At 38.3% G+C, this 22,708-nt stretch overlaps 1 protein-coding gene across 3 annotated transcripts in view; it reads right to left on the bottom strand.

Moving 5' to 3' along the window:
* The window catches only part of POLR3B (RNA polymerase III subunit B), an 89,436-nt gene that overhangs the window by 23,873 nt on the left and 42,855 nt on the right, over nt 1-22,708 (bottom strand). For all 3 annotated transcript variants that reach the window (XM_013947586.2, XM_067308758.1, XM_067308752.1), the window contains 5 exons: nt 19,998-20,125; nt 12,647-12,856; nt 10,654-10,812; nt 9,072-9,189; nt 7,281-7,423 (listed from right to left, as the gene is read on the bottom strand). In XM_013947586.2, coding sequence (XP_013803040.1) covers nt 7,281-7,423; nt 9,072-9,189; nt 10,654-10,812; nt 12,647-12,856; nt 19,998-20,125 — 758 coding nt within the window. The remainder of the gene's footprint in view (nt 1-7,280; nt 7,424-9,071; nt 9,190-10,653; nt 10,813-12,646; nt 12,857-19,997; nt 20,126-22,708) is intronic.

The following is a 22,708-nucleotide window of genomic DNA, read 5'->3' as shown; positions in this document are numbered from 1 at the left end:
CAAAACCCTCTAATTACATACTATATTGTCTAACTAAGTATAAAACAACTCCAGAAGAAAAGTGCTGTATCGTATAAGCTTTGTTCAATGTGGAATCATTCACTGATCTATCATATCACTTGCTACATCCCATTTGACATAAAAGGTAAAGAACAGAATTAAAATTAACAGATAAATAATGCATAAGTAAACTTGATTAGTTTTCTTATTAAAAACATCACTCTAAATGAGAGGAGGTGCTAGAAGACAATACAGTTTGTACACTGCTTTCCCATGAGCTGCTGAATGGTCTGATGTGATAAATTTGCATAGTCTGAAGCACACAAAGAGCTGATTAATTGAAACCCTTACAATGCTTCTGGAAGCAGCTATTGTAAAACAATAACCATAGGAACTTTACAAAATACACATGGCTGAATGAGTCAAGAGCTTAATAAAATGTGTGTTCAGGATACACTATTTGGAAACAGAATTAGAGATTTTTGTTCTGTGCCATAAAATGCTAAATCACCCTAATTTCAGAGGTTCAGTTGAGGATTTACTGAAAAGGTCAGAAGGTTACCTGTTTGCTGCTTGAGATAAAAAATGCTGTAATTTTCTTCCTAAGAGAGCAAGCTAACCAAGGGTTTTGTTAAAAGCAAACAGAAAAACCCATATCAGAAGTTTTAATGGAATTCTGACATCTCATTTTCTACCTTTGAAGATAAAAATAAGGTAAAAATTCCTACCTTTCCTGATGCCTAATGAGTTTTAATCATCTCACATTCCTGCAGTCATGTAACAGCAAAGTCTTTTTAATACCACTTCAAGCATTTAATTCCTATCAGCCCACTGATGTTTCATTACAGATAATGTACTAAGTCTGACTTGTAACACGGGGGAAAACGACACAAGTAGTCATTTAAAACTAACATCTTACTTTATGTGCTCCGCTTATATGTACTGTACAAGTGGTTATTTAAAGGATAAAGATAAGTTGTTCTCAGCTATAAATTTAGACAAGCAATAGGCAGATGCTCCAAAGCAGTAAAAATTCAAAAAAGCAAGCAAGCCCAGACTTTGGCAGATAAATGGTATTGCAATAAAGTTTACGTAGTTGACAATGCTGTGAATGGATTTTGTTTTGACACTAAAGAACATGGTTCATTTAGGAAAACAAAGAACATCTTTCATGAATTTCAACTCGTTTCCTTGTCTTTAGAGTTGTTTAAGTGCAGATACTTCAGAAAGGTTTAATCCTTTATCTTAGATCTTCAGCTATTAAAAAGCTTCTGTTTGCTAGTTCAAACAATCTCTTGCTTAAATACAGTTTTTCCACTCCTCAGGAATACTGTTCAGTATTGCTGCTTAGTTCTGTGATCTACAGGACCTTTGTTGGAGGTGTTAATCCTTTTTCACATGAGAGACTGAGAAATGTTCTTTCAGAGAAGTGATATATTGCTTTTTTTCACATCAAAGGAGCCCAACTTTTTCCTCATTGTGACTTGTAGCAAAGCAAGAGGAAATCTGGAAATATAATAATTTAGTTTGTATGGAACTCAGATGAAGCTTCTTTAGCTTCACAATCCTTCAGCCTTCTGTGCTTTGAAAAGTAAAATTGCTGGAAGAATGCAAGATTGAAAAATAAAATAATAAACTGAAAAGTTTCTTTATCCTTCTGGAAAATATATGATGCAATATAGTTAAAACAAAGTTCTAAAGATTAAAATAAGTCTCCTCTGGTAAATGTGTATTTGTTTCCTATACACTAGAAGCTTAAGGGCTTTACACACTAAAGGGACAGTCCCAGTCCCAAAGAACTTACTGCAACATCCAGTTTGAAGATGAATATTGAGATAAAGCAAATTATTAGCTGGTGAGTTTTAGAACACAACCTGATGGTCTTGCATTTGTTTTTCTGTTCTCTCCACACCCTTCTTTGTTGACAGGTCTCAAAGGGAAGGCTAGGGTTTACAGGCAGTTCTGAAGAAGTGTACTTAAAAGATGGACTTGCATGAAAAGAGGGTGTGGTGGACAGCCAGGAAGAAGTGACCCTTGCCAAAGAGTGTTGACATGGGAGAGGACACAAAGAAGGTAGCAAATACAGATGCAGTAGCATAGATCTAAATTATTACAGAGGCCTACAGAACCTACATACATATTTAACGAAAGGCTCCTCTTTAACAAAAGGCTAAAGCTGGTTTGTGAGATTTAATCTGTTTTATCCCAGACACCTTCCGATTCTGTTACTCTGCTTCCTTCTGCCCCAGTGACAAAGTATAGCTTTGGAATACAAATCAATTTGGAATACAAGAAAAGGCCCATGACAAAAAAATTGAGAAATATGGTTCATGTAACCTTATTTTCTCCACGGTTAATTATTTTAAAACTATCATTACAATTCCATGAAATCAAATCTCACTTGCACGTACTTCTTTTAGAAAATGAAAATACTTCACAGAAAAGATTGACAATAAAGAAATGCATATGCTTTCTCTCCTTCTCACTGTATCAAGATACTTGTTAGCTTAAGCCCATCATAGGTTTAAATGGCTCTGTGATGGGCTTAAAACTAACATTCACAGATTAAACTTCAAGTGGGTAACCAACTGCATTCAGAAGATGATGAGCGAACAAATTTAGGGCTAATTAAAAATTCTCTCAAAGGAAATTGTTAAATTGTTAGTATTAGGATTTTTGCAAGACAATTGTCTATATTCTTCTGTTCTGATTGATCCTTCCCCGAGCTGATGTCAGAGAATGATGATACCAGCTATACTTCTAAACAGCTAGCAAGGGAGGCTTTCCCTTTCCTTGTCATGCCTTTTGCCAAGTTCTATCACTGCCTGCAATTCAACACTGATGTCAAGACCCAGTTCTTCACTGCATACTTAAGTTGCAAAACAGTGAACTCCAGTGTTCCTGTCAGTTTTTTTTCCTTAGTATCTAAAATATATATCTCCTCCCCTAAGCACACGTCTCCTTTTTTCTATTCTTTGTAATATCTTTTCCATAATGTAGTACAAGCCAGTGAACTGAAAGGTCTACTACCAGTAAGGGTATATATCCTAGTGGGATGTAGTAATTTAGAATATGCTTGCTCTCCAGATCGAAAGAGGCTATCACAGATTGGTGTGCTGGTCAGCTAACAAATACATGCCTCCAAAATCTGTAACAAAACTGTTACAAAGTTTCCACTCTGAGCTCCAAAGGCAAGCTGAAAGGCACATTTGGCAATATGAATAATTTATGTTGTTGGCTTATTACTGTTACAAACCCAAAGCATAGATATATGGGCGAATCAGTCATTCTAACTTGATGTGATGCCACACATAATTATGAAAGTCCTCTAAGTTCCCTACAGCATTTAGGGTGTTGTTTGTCATTACCATGGGATTTCCACAGGTATTTTACTTTAGAAAAAATATTGCTAGTGTTCTGTGAATTTCCAGATATTAAAGAAAATATCAGCATATTCCAGTACAGTATTTGACCCTGAATATCAGGGTTTGATAAGTAATAAGAGTGAGTACTAGTGAGATGTCTGTCCTTCAAGACCTCTGAAATGAGCTTCCTTTAGACTGGGAGATGCCTTACTTCATATTTAGCACTTAAAGAAGACACTGCACCCTAAAGCCATATTGTGTTCTTGCAGTCTGCCCTACACCCTTCTGTTTTATTGCATCGTTCTTTCACTTCCCTTTCTTCTCCTCTATGGTTCTAGACTTGTGGAATACCCTTTTTCTTGATTTTTGGAGAGGTATGAAGATCAGTTCCATTTAAATCCCATTCAAGTAACTATTTCTAAAGGTTCACATCAATAGCTCAGGCTAGGAAAAAATCTTACCTGCTTTAATTTTTCATGCAAGATGCCAAAAGCATTTATCATGATTGATCTAGTGACTTCATTACTATAATGTGTAGGCTGTTTTTTACTCTAGCAAGAAAATTCATCACACACAATACCAAACATATTGTTATATAATAACTTGTAGCTAAAGCATTGCATGCCACCTATAGGAGCAAGGACCAGTTAGATGAAGCTCAAAAAAATATGAAGAAATGGGCTTTGCTATAATAGTTACTACAGGCTTAACTGTCCTGCATATTTTCATTGTATCCCGGATCTAAAAATTATTTGAAAGCAACTCCACAGGGAATTTCCTTGAAGGAGCATCTATGCAACCATCAAAACCGCTCAACTCTTTCTGTTTGCCTCTGAAGCTAATGACCTTCCCCCTCACCTACCGAAACTATCCTATATAGCAGTAGTCCAAGAAGTAGACTGCATGTTAAAAAGGAAAACCAAGTAAAAGGAAAACCAAGAATGTACTGTTCCTTCTTTACTTTTTTGAAGCATCCAATGGGTATTGGTTTTCCAGTAATGGTGATGGACACCATGGCAGATAATAAGAAATTCTAGAAGATTTTAAGTGCTTCCTATTTTTGGATCAAAAGCCATCTTGAAAATATAATCAGGAGTAATATTTCAATGCTCATCAGAAAAGTCTCTATTTATTAACAAGAGAAGAAAAATGGCAGGATTTCTTTAGAATACAGAGTTCCAAAAGTCAATTTTATGGGTCTATGGGAAAGTATCTGCACACCTGTGGAAGTAAGGGTGATCTTGAAGAGAGCTGGCTATACTGAAAAAATCTGTGTTGACTCCACTCCGTGGGAAACATCTACAAAGAACTTGAGGCAATGTATCTGGTAACAGCTGACATTATGATCAACATAGCCTTTTGTACCCATTTCACCTCTCTTCTCACTGACAGATTTGCTCTAGACAGACATCCTGATCACTAAACCTGGAAATTACAGGCATATGGATTACTGTGGCAGCTCTGCATCTCATAACAGAGATGCAGTCTTCCATTTCAGTCACCTGGCCATGTTGTTGCCACTGGTGCTTAAGTACTTCCATAGCCCCAGCAAGTCAAAAAAGGCCTCAAGCTTGACCTCTGGGTACACATGTGAGTAAAGTAGTAAACTGTGGTATGGAACATTATAAAAATGACTTCTCACTTGTGCCTTGGGTCCATCTGTAAGCAGTGCTCTTCATCCCCACTTCAATCACACAGGCACTGAAAATGCTGGAGATGATACTGTTTAAGCTTCATTTAAGACAGATCTACAGCTGGTTACTGCCATCTGCTTAGCCTGGAGAAGATGAGGCTCTGTGAGAGATCTTATCAACACTTACAAAAATCTGAAGAAGGGGTATAAAGAAGGTAGGGCCAGACTCTTCTCAGTGGTGCCCAATGACAGGATGAAAGGCAATAGGCACGTACTGAAACACAGGAAATTCAACTTGAACGCAAGAAAATGCTTCTTCACTGTGACGGTAACTGAGCACAGGAACAGGTTGTCCAGAAAGATTGTGGAGTCTCCATCCTTGGAGACATTCAAAATCCAGCTGGACACGGTCCTGAGCAACCTACTCTAGGTAACCCTGCTTGAGCAGGGGGGTTGGACCAGATGACCTCCAGAGGTCCCTTCCTACCCCAATTACTCTGTGATTCTGTGTACTGATGACATTTCTTGCAGTTTCATCTCGTTTCACTGGCTCAGATCTTCATATGGATGTTGTGCAAGTACCAGCTCTCTGCTGGTTGACTTTAGGGCAGAGTTTCCCAGTTCCACTCCAAGAATACAGCATGTGAATCAGCACAGGAAGTTCAAAGCCACCTGAGGCTGGGACTAGAGAAGGACTGGTGGTAAATCAAGGACACAAAATGCTGAGGGGGACAGTAGCAGGGAGCTCTTCCTAACAAAAAGCATCCTCTCTTTCATGCATCTGCTGACAAAGAGAAGAGAACACTGCTCAAGAAAGGCCAGTTTGTTTGCAAGACAATGGCCCTCAGCTCATATCATAAGTGGAGCTATTACTGCAACGTTCATCGACTTCAACTAATTGTAAGAACAAACACTTCAAATCTAAACAGTATCCTTCATTACTTCCTCAGTTTTGATGATTCCCCCTCTGTCCCCTCAACATAGACCTAGCAGATACTTGTGTCACTAGAATTAAGAGGCTGGTGCTTTAAACTGTTTGAATGCTCTGGTTCCCGTTCCTCAGAAGTCAAAATAAGGAAGTAAGGATTTTTTTGTTCCAACAGTTATTAAGATAATATCACACTTGCCCAGTAATAGGAGAGGAGTGTCTGTGCTGCAATGGAAAGGATTTAGTAGTATCAACCTCTTTCTCTTCCACCCCAGTATCTTTGACATGAGACTGAGCAATGTTTTCAAACCAAAAGAAGACTTAAATGTGTAACAAGATTACAACATTAAGGCATTAGGTTCAGTGTAGTGCATACAGTAAAGCAGAAGATCATGCTAAAAGTACTAAAATTAGAGAGTTTCCAACTGTACAGATAGATGAAAATATTAATATCAGTCAAAACTAGTTTCACAGTGAGACCAAGAGGATCAAAACATTTTTTAAAGTCATTTACAGTCACACTGTTTTCAGTCACTTCCTTCTTAACACCACCCAGCCCGTTAAGATTCAGAGAGGAAATTCTGAGTCATGATTTGTTGCTATTAAGGTCAAAGGGAGTCCATTACTGTCTTCAACAGACATGGAAACAGGCTCCTGATTTTCATCTTACTGACTACTCAATTAACATCCAACACTAGAGAGCTATATGCCACTAAGCAGCTTCCCAGTAGATACCCATTTTCAACTCTCAGTTTGAAGATCCAGCGCCCCAGATCATGATCAAATCGTATTCTTAAAAAAACAAAAAAACACACTCTTTCTGGTCTCTGCTGGTGCATTTCCAGTTGCAATCTTGTCTTCTTTCCCTTTTACATCACAGCTCTGGGTTATTTATCCTTAGTCTGCTACTTTAGAGCAATACGTCTGTACTGATGACTTACACAAATCCCATTCCAGCTCCGGTCTTTTTTGTCCATTCAAAATTGGCCCTCTGACTCTTTCCTCCAGTAACCTTCTTGCTAACCATGACAAACCTATTATCTAAAAACAAATTCAAACCTAAAAAAACCCCCAAAACAAAAATAAAACCTCAAAACTCTGGTTTTGGTTATAATAGGCAATTGCCATATTTTTCATATTTATAAGTCAACACAAAGTTGTGTTTGCCTATTTCTCCCTCATTTCCAGAAACATCCTTGCCGAATCAGGTAAACTTAACCAAAAAGGAATAAGGTCTTCTACCACTGCATTCATAAAAGATCGGAACCAATGAATGGAAACATGCATGATGATATTACATATGTATAGTATGCATACCCAACATGCATTTATTTTGATTAAATATGTAGCTTACCCTTCTGCCCATGACGACTGCTAAACTTATCTCCAATTTCTGGACGTCTAGTTTGCCTCAGCAACATTTTGATCAAAAAAGCATCCTCTGCATTTGATGAAATCATAACTTTTTCAATATAAGAATCGGTTGCACCTTTGTAGCTAGTAAAAGGAGAAAAAGCATGACTTTTACATTCATGACACAAACACAAGTTACAAACAAGTATCTATGTACTGGTAAGTTTCTGGCTAAAATATAGTCTTCATGGGACATCTCATCTTTGCTCCATTGGCTTCCCATATACATGCATATAATAAAGAATTCAGGAGTCCAGAATATTTCTGGAAAAGAAAAGGATTAAAAGATACAGTAAAAACAAAGGGAGAATTAAGATGAAAGAGAAAAGAACAAAGTATGTTTTGTCACGTGCTCTCTTCTTGACAAAAAAAAAAATTCCTAGTATATTGCAGACTTCTGGATCTTCTATTAAATAAGCAAACAAAAGCCAAGTAGAGGGTCATAGCTGAAGAAGGGAGCTTAAAGAATATCCTATGAGAATTTAAGAACAAAATTAAGATTTAATATCTTGACTGAAGCTATGCATCAGGTGCAGGTGTAGAAATGAACCATGGCCAGAACATAACATGGGGTACAGAAAGATATGAACTCTAGAGTGTTTTGAAGCTTTGAAGCCTGAATTTATGTACCAGGAGATGTAGAGATTCAAGAAAAATTAGGCATGAAAGAGCAGGAAGGAAAGAGAAATTATGTTGGTATCAGCTTTTTTCCATACACTGCAGAATGACAGTATAGCAGATTTCACTACTGGATTTAGGAGATTATTTTGTCTGATGTTGCAGTAGCTAAGATGGTCAAACTATGACACAGACTCAGAGCCCAGGATTCTTGCCTTGACCTGCAAAGGCTCCTTTTTTCCTTTCTTGATAATTACACTGTTGCTTCACTTCTTAACTAATATTTCATAGGCATCTACCTAGAGTGTTCTATTGGTTATGAATCCCAGAGAAGTGCTGACCTGGGCACCAATTGCTTGCCTTGCTCTTTGGTAATTTACCAAACTGCCAAGGCTACTCCTGACAAAACAGTGGAAATCCTTTTTTTTTTTTTTTTTTTAATGTTAATGTAAAGTTTTCACCTCCCACCTCTGAAGCCTTCTCTTGTTCTTTCTGGACACAAAGGGAAAAATCTTTATTGACAGTCTTTTCCCATTCACTGGTCCCTTGGGAAAGGACGCCTACTCAGAGTGGCCAGAATGAGCTGACCATCAGTCTCTGAGGAACGGAAAACCTCCATCCATCTCCTGCCCTCCTGTTTGGCAAAAAGAGGGCTGTGCATTAATCAGCATTGGTCATTTTCTGTGGGAGCTGGTATGGAAGAGATGTTCCCCCCCCTCACTCTAAGCACACGCATGTTTTCTACCCTCTCACTCATCTCTGTTTCTCCACCACTTGACTCCTCTCCTTTCTACCACTGTCTCCCCTTTTTTCTCAGTTTCTCCTGGGAAACACCTCAGTGATTCCTCTCCATACATCTTCAGGAGGGTTCCTCTCTGCCTTTGCAACTCCAGCCTTTCAGGTGTCAGGACCCAAATTATTAGGAATTAAGTGGCTATGCACTTCTGAAAATCACCTAGGCTCCAAAAAATCCTGTAAAAAACCAAGACCTAGAGGACTAGTTCTAATTTGCAGAATGAAGCTTATTTCTTTGGCTTTTCTAGGACTGAACATTTTCTCAGGCATCTTTCCCCTGGGTTACCTTCCTCAAGTATAAAGTTAGGATGCAACATACGTTACTGGCACATCTTTGTATTGTGGCTGCTGAGGCACATTACTTCCTTCCAGAGGTGTCTGGGTCACAGTCGGCATAGATTTGTTCACAAGCACTTGCTTATTTTCTACTTTTTCACCTACAAAGAAGAGGGGAAAAAAGTACCATGAAAATGTATCTGGCTACCTATGTCAGAAATACATTTTAGGCTAAAAAAAGGTATATAAGAAGATAAACTCCGTGCAATACTTCCTGGAAGCAGGCCATGTTACTTTATTGAATATTACATGGTAGGGGAGTCATTAAACTAGAATACACTAAAAAAAGATCTGCTTGTATGTTGAGGGCACTGAAAATAACAGCTATTCAACACACCGTGGAACTAAAGAACACAAAAAAGCATCTGAAGTCATCTGCCATAAGAAGGGGTAAATTAACAAGCAAGACTAAAACTGACAAGTTTTGGAAATTCACACCTAAAATTTAGGACACCACATAATTTTCACAATGAGTTGCGCAAGACTTCTTCTAGCCTCTCCTTCCCTGCCTGCAATTTCCTATTGCTTCTGGTCTCATACATTAGCTATTTCTCCCTCCTTTCCCTTATCCTTCCCTTCACGCAGAAAAACAGATCAGTAGCATGCCCAGCGATAATAATGTGCATCAAGTACATTAAGTACCTGCCTCCCCACGCACACACAATTACACTGAACCTCGGCCTCTGTCTCTTTTCTGTCAACATTAAATTATTTCAAAAAGGGTTTACTCACCCACTGAGAAGAACAGTACCCATCTGGAACCTGCCTCAGTCCTATCTGTCCTAATATTTCAGAAGTTTATTGCCTTTTTTATTGATTTAGAAAGCGAAACTCCACTGCGATGTGTTAAAGAGCAAAGTTGATCCAATTTTGTAATAACTGAGCTGCTATAATGGGATTAAGTTTAGTGCCTTTTACAATACCTCTGACACTAGATCTCAGCAGATCTACTAAGTTGTCCCCTAACTGAAGGATGCCAGTATGGGAGAATTCTTCCTCATATTTATTTGCATGGGCAAGTTACACATCTATCTATCTATGCAGTTTTGTTTGTTTTCTTATTCCCTCTCTCAAAACATATTTCCAAAGTTCTGAAAATACATGTTTTTTTTTCCTCAAATATCAGCATTAACTGACTGTATGTCAGAAGGTGTGGATATATGAAATCAAAATAGTAAGGAATCTACTCTCAAAAGAAAAAAACATAATATATGACAGACTAAGCAATAAAGATCCACAATATTAAAAGTTTGCAGATTTGGGGATCTAAGAAGAGTAAAAGTTCTAAGGTTTTAACAGAGTCACATTGTTGAGGACTCACAACATAACCGCTTCTACTTAAACATAAAGCTCCCTTTCATCACGCACAATAGAAAACAGTGACAGGTACCATCGTGTTTTCAGAAACTAGTTTGTTTTTTTTTTAAATTATCTGTTATAGTATTGTCCCCTTAAGAGAAGAAATACACTAAGTATAAAACAAGGTGTACAAGAAATATTAACAGAATGTTAATTTCTACCACAGATTACGTATATGCCATGAATAAACGTGCAGTTTGACATACCTGGAGAGCAGATACCATCAGCATCTAAAATTTCATGGCGCCAGATTGGTTTACGTGTAGCTGCATCCAACATCGGTCCCATTACTTTATCAAATGTCTGATTGGTGTAACGCTTCAGCGTACACTTGGCGTTTTTATATACAAGACACCTTCCAAATCCTAAAATTTAACACAAGCTCATCTGTCTAGAAGTCCAAAAATTCTTTGTAACACATTCTCAAAATAAAACAAGAATGTTGAACTACCTGCTGAGCTACAGAACATAAAGCATATTTTAATAGTTAGATTATGCATTGTGTTAAATAAGTACAACATTGCACAAGGATACCTAGTAGCTCACAATTTAAAATCAGATCATGCAAGCTATTTTTTTTTTTTAAGACATTAGACTCTGAATTCCGAAATTCTGCAAATCCTCTTCCTCTATACCTCTGCATACACACACACACAGCATTTTGCTTACCTTTGGTGGCTCACAGGAGATGCCTCATAGGAGGAGGAGAGATTTTAACAAGGGATCAGAATGGCACTTCTTTTCTGGGGTCCTAAGAAACCTGAGCTTTTACTAATGCTACCAGCTAGCTTACCAGGAAAGAGTCCATTGAGTGTATCATGTAATCACCACATTATCACTTCTTTTCCGGTTGAAAGAAGTCTGAATTACATACATTGTTATAAAATAGTCTTGTTTTGCTTTTTAGGTAAGAAAAGTAGCATCTTTGGAAATTTCTCTCGGTACAGCAATGCCACCCATTTGCATCATATTTAGAATTACAGACAGCCAAGAGCTTTCTAATAAACCTATGTTATTTTAGTTCATTTGAAAGAGGGTCATGGCCACATACAGTACATCTATATGTTTAGATTATGTCAAGTAACTCCTGACAAGCATCACAGCTCTCCCTGTAAATGTTACCAGTCTACCAGAAAAGAAAACATTCAGTTTTAAATCATGGCTGTTGTTGTTTTAGAAAAGGAGGCATAAATTAAATGTGGCAGGACATTAATGCCAAAGATACACGTCTAGGAATACTATTATTGCTGCCTAGCAACTAGGAGAAAGGGTGTGCGTTTGGGGAAGAAAACTCTTCGAAGAATCTGATTTTAGCTACCCAAAACTAAAACTAATTTGATTGCACCACAATGTTACATCTTCCCTGAAGGGAACTGAGGGAGAGGGAGAGACTAAGTTTTCAAACAACTCTTCCCCTAATGCCCAGCAGTGTTAACATTGAGTTTTTCTTGATTCTAAGAAGCGCTGAAGAATTGTGGAGTGTGACTGACACAGGCCAGCATGGTACAAACATAGATTTCACTTAATTACCTTCCATTTGGTGATTATGTACTTTTACTTAAAAGACACTAAACTCTCTACTTTTTTAAAAAGGAAGCAGATAATTAGTTTCTGCTTGAATAAATACAAAATTATTTTGAAGCAATACTATTATTTTCCCTCAGAGCATTAAGTTCATAACAACACAAAACACCACATTTCATTCTTTTTCTGAATATATTCAAAAGTCTAATTTCATCTATTGCTTTCAATACTGGTGAAAATAATGAGACCTCTCTCTCTGTTAGCAACGAACAAAGGCTCAGGTAATCATCTAGAAAGCGAGCCCCAGACAAAAGATTATCTAATACATTATATTTTTATGTAAGCTAAATATTTTCAGAAAAGGACCATTTATCCTTTGTTATTTAAGGTCAAAAGCTAGCCATTTGTTCTCATAATACCCAGAACTCAAAAGTTTATTCACATCTTGGCAACTTCACCACTGCTGTAGTGTAAGCATGGAACTACAGCCAGTCGCTATCATGCAGAAAACAAACAAAAGCGCCAAAAGCAGTTTCTGAATTCCATTTCTTAGCTGGAGATGTACTTGTTCATAACATCAGTAAAATTTATTATATGAAGAACACCATGAGACAACAAGAAGATTATTACAGCGCACATTAGAGAAGTGGGAAAGAACAGATGGATGGTTCTTACCTCTGTCCAAAGAGGCCTTGTTTAAGACAAGAGCATCTTCGATATCATAACCACTGTAACTCATCACAGCAACCGTGGCATTCTGTCCAGCAGGCAGTTTCTCAAAATCTATCAGTTCAATTGTTTTTGTTTTTACCATCGGTTTTTGTGGATATGCTAAAAGATACATAAGAGTATCTATCCTGTTCCTTTGATTGTATCCAATAGTACCTGTATGGGGGGAACCAAGAGCCTGTGAACATCAGTGAGTTTACTAGAAATGTTTTAGCTATAAACTACCAAAGTTCAAATTAACTAAAACCACAAACTGAGGAACTTCATCTAATAATGGAAAGTCTTCAAGAAAATCATGGAAAAAAATATATATACAAGAGACTGAACCAAAACAATTTTACATTATTATATTTAAATAAAGCTTTAAGTGGCCACTTAATTTAAGCTTCCAGAAAGAAATTTTTTACAGGAAAATCTGAGTATCAAGACAAAAACAACAACAAATCAAAGTAAAGTCCTATATGACTGAATGGAAGTAAGTTTTTTTTAAAATCATGACACTGAATAACAATACAAATATGAAGTTTGCTTTCACTGTTCTAATAGCAGTAGTTTCTGTTTGTTTTTTTTTTTTTTTGAGAGAGAGATGAAATTGTATTCCATAGTTCTGATCCAAAATTCATCAGAAGCAATAGAAAGACTCCCATTGAGTTCAAGAGGAACTCTGGATCAAGCTCTGTGTCTTCCACATCATATTTCCTTCCTTTTTCTGGGCAATAATTAGTTCAACAGCAGCCTGTGTTAGAATGTCACAAAGCATGAACAAAGCATACAGTTAGCAGCAGCCAAGACTGATTTACTTTCTGAAATTAGAGGCGTCATTGCTAGAAAAACTACAGTAGAAGTTCACTCGCAATATATTTGTCTTTTTACATGAAACTAATTTTAAATTTATGGTTCAGAATTCAATCCTTTGTATAGACCTCCCAGCTTGAGACTGAAATTTTTGGCCCTGTCCCATCAGACTACCAAAGTGTCTTCTGAAATCTGAGGAAAAAATAATTAACACCCAGCAGGGAAACATAAACTGTTGTGTAGCAGAACAAAAGTAAAGGCAATCATATGTTATTACAGTTTGCTGTACCAGGCCGATGCTATGTCTCTAAGCAATTAAGAAATTATAATCTGGAAAGTTAAAGTTTTAACTACACTGAAGTTTTAAGTACTGAATATTTTATAGCACTTGTGCTTTGGAGGCAAGTCTTGCAAAATGATTCCAATTCCTCCTGCAGTTTCAGAGGCTGGTTGTTTGCAGGGAAAAGTCAAAGCAGCCAGTATATAATGAAGACTTTACACAGCCAGAATATAATACAGCTAAACACAAACCTGCTCTTCGGGAAGGCCAGCTTCATGTTTTATATGCAAGGATCTGCAATTTCCAAATGCCTGCATTTAAACAAAATGTCAGGAAAAACAAATACCTGAAACCAGCCAGGATCAGAGGCATCTCCGAAGACCTACCCTGTCCTTGGTGCTAAACCTCTCTCTCCTCAATCACCCCTTCTCTAGGCCCGACCCTTCCCAAGGGAGAGCACAGGGAGATACCTCAGCAGACAATATCCAAAAAAATCAGCTCTTTTAAACTGGATTCCTTGCACACTCTTGCTCTCTTGGGCTTTCCTTGGTTCCAGAAAGTGGACTTGAAGCCCCAGGCACAGCATTTTTAAAAGCTGAGGAAGGTCTGGTAGAGTTGACAGGCTTTACCTGTCCCTTGCTTTTGAACACTTGCTTTTCTGTCTTTTTCTTGGAGAAGGAAATAACTTATCCCTGAGCAGTATTTTCTGTTTACAGTAAGAAAGAAGCTGGTAGTGCCTAAATTTGTCAACACTGAAGAACTTCCCTGTCACTTCCCCCACCAAAGCCCACCACCACCTGAAGGTCTTTCTACCTTTGCCATCCCCTCAGCCTAAGCACGAGACATTTTTTTCATTGTACTTTTAAACAAACTGTTTTTCTCACTACACAGCAGCGGATATCTACCATCAAATGAAAAACCTCAGAGTTTTAGGCCATTTTCTCCTCTGTACCTAAAATAAATAATTTGTGTGCTTTCAGAGTAGGCTGTCTGCTGTAGAAGCTCATCTGAAAATTTTTAGGTTAGGTACATTTTCCTGTTGTTGAGAGAAATCTTCTCCTGACTATACCACATCAACTTTCTCTTTTGAAATGCTTGCAATTTCTTCTTTTTTTCCCCTCCTCAGGGATGCTTACACACTGTATCTGCTATGGCTCACTGGTCAGGGATACTAAGACAGGATGAAGTCTGGAGTGTCTGACCATATCCAAACTTGTCCTTTTCTAGTCTAGTAACAGTCTGAAGAAGTTCCTTATATGTCAAGGATTATAGCTAATATCTTTACATATTTCAAGTAATTCAAATGAGCACATTATTTCTATCTCAGAATAAACAATGCTTCTCACGTTTCAAAGTCGGTATTTTTATCAGAGGTTCAGATGAGTCTAACAGAACTGTTACTGTATATATTAGACCAGGAGCCATGAGTGACTAATGACATTACTGGGTTTTTGAGCTTCATTATTAAACTGTATTCACACCATTATTCAAGAGCTGAATGCTGCAGCACATCACATGGAAAACGTACATCTATACAATGGTGGACATCCCAGCAGGAAAGAAACTGGTTAGAGAATGATTCAAGAGCACAAATGAAATAAGTTAGCCAAAAAGCATGCTGTACATCAGCAATATTTGTCCTTAATTGCCACGATTTAATGATTATGCAAATAATGCCTTCTCTAGTCTAGTCTAACAAGCCACAATCTTAAACCACAATCTGCTTATTTAAAACACAGAACTCCTTCTGAGGACTCATGTGTTGAGACAAGACCTCTGTGTGGGTTGAAATGAAGGAAGCCACTAGCTTTATTTCTGTTTTCTCTCTGAAAGAACGGAGCCCTTGTTTGCTTCAGCCAAACAGCCAAGCAAAAGTAAAGTATAATTAAACTTCACCACAACAAACCCTGTTCACAATGGCCCACGTTTATAATTACGCCAACGGCAAGAACCAATTTTTCTCATAGGTAATTAGCCCTGTTTAAAGCAAAACACACAAGACTGAGCTGGATACAACAAAGATCATTTTCTTGCTTTTCTCAGTGCTTAGTATATTGTGAATACATGTGTGCATTCTTTCCTTTTTTCATTTCCCAGAAAGTTTTTTTTTTTCCGTTTAAGTGTCACTTGATCAATGTTCAGTGTGAAATAATCACTATAAAAATAGCATATACTGATATTTAGCATAAATGGGATATTTTTGTTATTCTGATAAGACAAGTTTCCAGAACTCGCCAGAACAAACAGCCAGAGAGAAAAAGCATTTATCCAATTCCCTGGGGTATTACTTAGAGCAAAATTAAATTGTACAATCAAAATTAACAAGGATACAGAAATTAATCAATGTTAGATATGAGCCAAAAGGACTATTACTGCATATGCCAAGAGAAGAATTGCTGTACTTCTCTATTTCCCTTGATTTCACCATGGATTTTCTACTATTCTGTCCTTTTGTACGAGCACGAACCAACAGAGGAAGGGGCATCATTTTAAAGGCTGCACTGAACCTTGCAGAGAGGCTACAGCTCAGCTCATAGGGAGTTTCATTTTAAAAGTCTTAACTGATCTGGACACTCAGTATTTGAAATACTCTTCTCACTGTAGAAAGATTAAGAAGTCAGTTAAAAAGATTATGGTAAAACTAGGAGAAGATCGCAAAAGTCCAGCTCATTTCTGTCTCAGCCCTTCTGTGCCCGCTACTGGGGAGAGAAGAGCTGGCAAAAAGCGAGTGTGCCGTGGAGCACAAACGCTGTTCCTCAAAGGCTAGTGGCAGAACTGAGCCCTGGCCACAAAGCACCCAGGTCCAGCTGTGAAGACCAGTAATAACCGGTTTTGCCTTGACGTTTGTTTAGGTTCCCTGCCAATAGGCTAGCTGTAAAAAATTGGGGAGTACTTTAGCTCTCAGCCCACTGGCAAGCCTTTCACAACTGTCAAAAATCAGCAGCCCCCAGCGCTCTGGGTCCTTGAGGCACATTTGTCTTCTCAACACAATTTTAAGACATTCAACTAGTTATATCACAAGGCAAAATAGTGCATCAAGGGCTTTGCTATTTCACAGAGCAATGAAGATGTATGTGTTACAGTAAGAGTGGTTTTTTTTTTAAAACTATTAAAGAACTTGCTTCAATTTAGACATCTGCCACTAAGCTCTCCCTCCTCTCTGCACCCCCCCCACCTTCCCTTTCTCCTCTTCCACAGGTTAAAGAAGTAACAGTTAACACCCTAAACCTCCTTTCCTTCCTGTGACTTGCATTCTGATATTTGTGTAGGAGCTGCAGTGCACAGTTGGGCTGTGAGAGCGTACAGCTTGCTTTGTGTACCCACACAGCCGTTTTCACAGATGCGCATGTGCATACACAATATGATGGATTACTGGCAGGAAAATGTGTGTGCTTCCATCTCCTACGTTAGGCTTTTATACAATTCTTCATAGTCACAGAAGTACAGTATGTAAATTGACTATTTTCTATTCATTACTGCAATGGCAAAGTCCCACCTAAAATTATTTCTCTATTTTAGGAGCCTTTGATCCTTTTAAACATTATTTTAGCAACATACAGAATGCAAACAGTAGAGCTTCTTGTATTTTAATCTTGAGCATTTCTCAGATACTAAGCTTCTACCATTACCTTTGCACCGAAAAGTCAGCCTTCAGCACAGGACCTTGCAGTTGCAGGTGTATTTGCTACCTAATCTTAATGTTCTCTCAGTCTCACACTACAGCCTGCAATATATGGTAAGTCTTCCTGTGCCAAAACAATGTGGGCTCGCATCCCTTCACTGAAATCCAGTTTGCTTACTGAGCACAGCCCTAGTCCTGCAGCGAGATGATTCACCCAGCCCATGAACGGGAGATATTTTTCAGTGCATTTAAATATACTACCCTGAAGAAGTATTCATATTTTAATACTTAACACCTGTCAGTGATACTGGATTATAGATCCCATTGCAAGCATTAGTCACTGCCCTTCATTTACCTGTGCCTTCACATCTTTCCCTACGATTGATGTTTCTGAAAAAAAGAGAATAAAGACCCTCCAAAGCTATTAGCACAGCTCCTTGAAGTGGTCAGAGGGGGTCAGTGTTGAGCAGCACAAGGCCCTCCTTTCTGAGCAGGAGCCCCTGGGCTCTCTCCACGGCCCCAGGGTTTGACAGCCTAGGGAGTGACACAGTGGACTTGGACATGAGCCCTTCCACATGGCCACATAGACCCAGGAGCCAGTCTGCAATCCGGGGACGGACAAAGAAAGGGAGAAGGGTGGATGGTCACATAAAAAAAAGGACTTGGGGTCTGAAGCGCTACTCTGCATCTCTTCGTACATACCGACAGAAAAAAAGTAGGTTCAATCTGTTTCCGAAATATCCTTTAGGTCTCATTCGATCAGCAGCTGTACAGAAAAAAATCCTTCTGCTTCTACATATTGCCACTTGGGGCTTGCGCTTTTTTTTTTTTTTAAACAGTTAGTAATAGCAGGTTCAGGTGTTTGTAGATACTTCAGGCACAGCAAAATATAGCCCAGGTCATGTGCCAACTTTTAAAATGTACTTTTATCTAGCTGCTTATTCTTTGAGTCAGGTGTTTTGTCATAACAAACCGAAACAAAGGCTTTTTTTATTGCCCAAGATATTCAATGGCTTTTGTGCTCCTAGCGTCAGCAGGAACGTCAGAGGATTGTATCCAAGGAGCTAAATGTGCAAGACCTAGGGTCAAAGCAGCTGAATACACCAACCTCAGAAAACACAGACAATGAATTGCAAATGACACTCAAAACAAAACGGGAAAAAAACCTTCACACAGAAAACTACAAAAGAACTCCACAGATACTGAATTGGCTTTCTGTACACACTGATCCTGCTTAACTGTGTGTGGTAACTAACCAAACGCTCTGAGACTAATAGTCATAAAATAGGGACTCAAGGGTGGGGGAAAGATAATGGCATGGGGGAGAACTGTAAGGAAAAAGATTGCATCCCCCTCTTTCTTTTCTTTTTTTTCTTCTTTTTTTTTTTAAGGAGGGAAATGCATCTGTTGCTGTTCTCTGCTATTTTGATGCGCTGAACACGACAATCCAGCACAAGGCAGTTATCCCGCTATTAATTCTGCTGGAGAAGCCTCACAAAAGGTGCACTGTTTCAGTTTCGGAGACACAGCACAAAACGAGCAGTTTAGTAAGCCCAGCAGAAGTGGTAGTTTTTTTCATGACGCAGAGTTCTTCTACTGTAGCTCTCAACTTGCGAGCGAGCCATCAATATGAGACACAAAACTGGCGTGTACAGCACGAGTCTGAATACAGCTATCTAAATTGATGTACTGCTGGTCAGGTTCTTGGTGGGACTCACTCTGGCTTGATCACAGACCACATGACTCAGTGGCTTCGGTACTAACAGAAAACGCTAATGCTAGTTCAGCTACGTATTAAAGGAAGGATTAGAACTTATCTTGTGGTAATTACCTACCACAACAAATTTATAAGACGGCTGAAGTTCTTTTTTAATGACCATCTACCACACTGTGAAACAAGAATTATTAAGTGATCAGGAAATTAACTTTGTTTCAGTCATTTGCTGAGAGGCCATTAATTGCCCTCTTCATCCAAAACAACAACAAAAAGCCTAAAATCTAAACTACTGATTGGGGAAGTGGTCGAGTAACTAAGCACTCTTTCACATTTTGATTCCTCCATTCCATAATGTCAATATAACCTTTTTTTTTTTCTTTTAGGACAACTACTCAATTATTCAGGGAAAGTCTCTTCTCTCTGCACTCTCTGTCTCTCTGTGAGAACACTTTTTTACTCCTTTTGTTTGGAAACTCACAGCACATAGCAGTATAAAAAGAAAAAAAAGGAAAAAAAAACAACCCACACTCTGCCAATCCTCCAGCTATGCTGAAAACTTGAAAGTCATGACAGTTACCCCAGAAAAAAAACCTAACAAAAAAAACAACAGCGCCCCAGTTTCTCCAAATTTTCTTTTGAAGTAGTAAGACCCACAGATGTGGCCTCCATTTTGCAAAACTGACTAGCATTTTTTCCTTTTTTATTCCTTCTTTGATTTTTAGAGGTAATTTCTCCTTACTTTCCCTAAGCTGAAGTATGCTCTTTTACTCTTCTAGTAAAGTTTTTACGTGAATTAGGAAAGAAAGTTCTCCGCTTTGTCACTTTCTCTGTGTAGCTTCAAAAACTAGGTAACACACCAAATAGGAATCAAAAAAAGTCTTACCCATTGCTTGTTTCCCCATGGCACACTGATAAGTGTTTCTTGGGGACTGGTTGTGGTGAGGATACGGAATCAGCCCAGCACAGACACCAAGAAGCGTGAAAGGCTCAATCTCCAAATGTGTTGTATCTCTTAAAAGAAAGAGCATCAATTACAACAAACTTGTGAACTATCTTTCATTTACTTTAGTAGTATCAATCTAATTTACCCCTGTTCAGGAAGTCGTCAGTCAGTAAGACCTCAGAATGTGGGTTTACTACGCTCTTTAATCAACTTCATTTTGGCTTTATTGGTTCCATAAGAAAAGAAATGCAGAAGGCACAGAACAAGTACAAAAAGTCCCATCAGGGAGAAAAAGCCTTTAGGTAACAACTTGAGGTGACTTGGGAAGATAATAAAACATCAGTTTATACAGTAAGTCACAGTAAAAATCTCCTTAAGGAATGTCTTCTCATGTAAGGAGAGTCCTCTGCATTAAGTTACCTATCTGGGAAATCTAGGAACTTGCAGGGGAGGTAGGAGAAGGAGAAGCAAGACAGATTCAGGTATTGAAAAAAAAAAGGGGGGGGGTGTTAATTTTTCAAGGTCAGTTATATAACGTTAGTTAGAGAGAAAACATCTGTGTTCAAACCACATCAAGTGCCATGGCTGATATGGCATAGTAAAACACTACTTGCAAAGTTCTGTAAGCATTTTGAAAGTGATTATGTTGTTACAAGGTGGTGCTGATGAGAAATAAAAAGACATGGAAAAGGAGTAAAGACTGAGAGATGACAATACAAAATCTCTTCTACCTGGCATTAGCTTCAGAGGAAAAAGTCCATGCTCAGTAGAGATAACTAGAACATAACATGCACTGGGATGCAGGGATAACTAAGGACAGAGTGTACAACGCAGCTAGGCTGGAGCAAGTCTGCTTTTTAATTCAAGATAGGTAATTAGAAAATGGGGAACTTTGAAGTAAAGATAATTTAAAACTAAACCCACCCAAAGCATATCTTTTATGACGTTCTGGAGTTATTAAACAGAGCATGGGTTTAGGCACACATTGCTTTTCCCACATACCTAAACCCACTGCGCTCTTTGAAAAACCCATCTTCAATGTTCAATACTCAACTAGTTGCAAATTTCTTGAAATTCTTTTGAATTAAAGAAATTAATTTGATTACTAAACTTTAAGATCTTGCAAAATAAAAAGACTGGAAAAAAATCTTTATTATGACTACACTCAAAAGATGGCAAAGCATCACAGTCTCTAAAAGGCTGAGGGTTTACTCTTAAGTACATGCAGGCTAAAGAAGACAGGGACCAGCAGGAACTTATCATAAACAATATATGTACTGGAAAATAAAATCCTGAGGAGCAAGCCTAGTGAAACTAGCTAGCTGTCCCAGACTTCTTTATAAGTCACGAATGTGCTTATATAAATCTAAGCAACCTAAAAATCCCCCGCTGGCCAGAGGGCAGCCACTATTTTTCTCCACTTGAAAAAAAGCAGCTATGCTCAACTGAGATCTGTCCTAAGAAAATAAGAGTGGCTGAATCCCAGTTGCAGTCAAGCAATTCCAAACTGGTCTCAAGGGACATTAGTAAACTTAGAGCACGGACACCTGTCCCATTCTGCAGAACTTCACAGAACTACTGACACTGTTATCAAATAATAAAAAAAAGATGCTGCCTTAAGAATATACTGGCAGTGAAGTTAAGAATTTCTTCAGAAGGCACGAGCGTATGCAGTTACATACACATTTTCAGATTGGATAAAATCCAGCACAAATATTTTTCCATTGAAGTCAATCCTACTTGAGGAAGATGTAAAATAAGCAAATCCTAATATCTAACGATGTATTCCACGGTGCTAATGAGAGACTATCAAAGTTTACAGAGCAGTCCAATTTCTGCAAGTCAAAATACCACTGCTGGAAATGGACTCTAGAAAGGCAGGTGACCCCATGAGTTTGAAAAAAAGAGTTACAAATGGATGAGGAAGAAATTGAACACATTAAAAAGAGTCAAATACTCCAAAGAAAACCACTAATTGGATTGGAAAGGTAAAGAGAGGTTACTGCAGCTAAAAGCAGCCTACATTACAATAGCAGGAATGTTACCTCACACTAGTGGATCTTATCAGTTGTATAAATACAACAAGTTGTACCAACATGGTTGCATTTTTCAAAACACAAGATGATCAGCTGGGGGAAGGTGGAAGCAGGGAAGGGGATACACAAACCAACACCAAAAGGTAGGGAATATTATTACTAAACAGAAAGAGCAATATGCTCATAAGGTGCAAATTTAGATAGTTATGGCCCTATCAACTACAAGTATTTAAGTTAAACTCAAACAAGTTTATGGACAATACAGTAATCTCCTAAACTTTTGGCAGTTATCTTGGTGTTATTTCCTCCCACTGGTCCATTGGAGGTCCACTGCCTCCCCTTTTTATTTTTGAGTGAACAGTGATTTCACATGATCCACTCCCATTAATCTTCCTCACCAAGTCAGGTGTCCTACAACTTAAATTTTTCAGCTGTGATGCTTTGTGGAGGTTATTTGACTTGGCACAAGTGACAGTAACTGTGTATGCTCCTCTTTGCTGATGTATACAGGAAGCCAGCCAAGAGCATGCAAGAGTAATTACTTAAAGTGATAACGTCTTCAAAGGCCTGGGCAGGAGGAATGCAATTTCACTAGCAGAGTGAATGCATTTCACC

Source organism: Apteryx mantelli, chromosome 1 (genome assembly GCF_036417845.1).
Source record: "Apteryx mantelli isolate bAptMan1 chromosome 1, bAptMan1.hap1, whole genome shotgun sequence".
NCBI classification, from domain to species: domain Eukaryota; kingdom Metazoa; phylum Chordata; class Aves; order Apterygiformes; family Apterygidae; genus Apteryx; species Apteryx mantelli.
The sequence above is the reverse complement of the archived record's forward strand: the minus strand, read 5'-3'. Positions and strand labels throughout refer to the sequence as shown.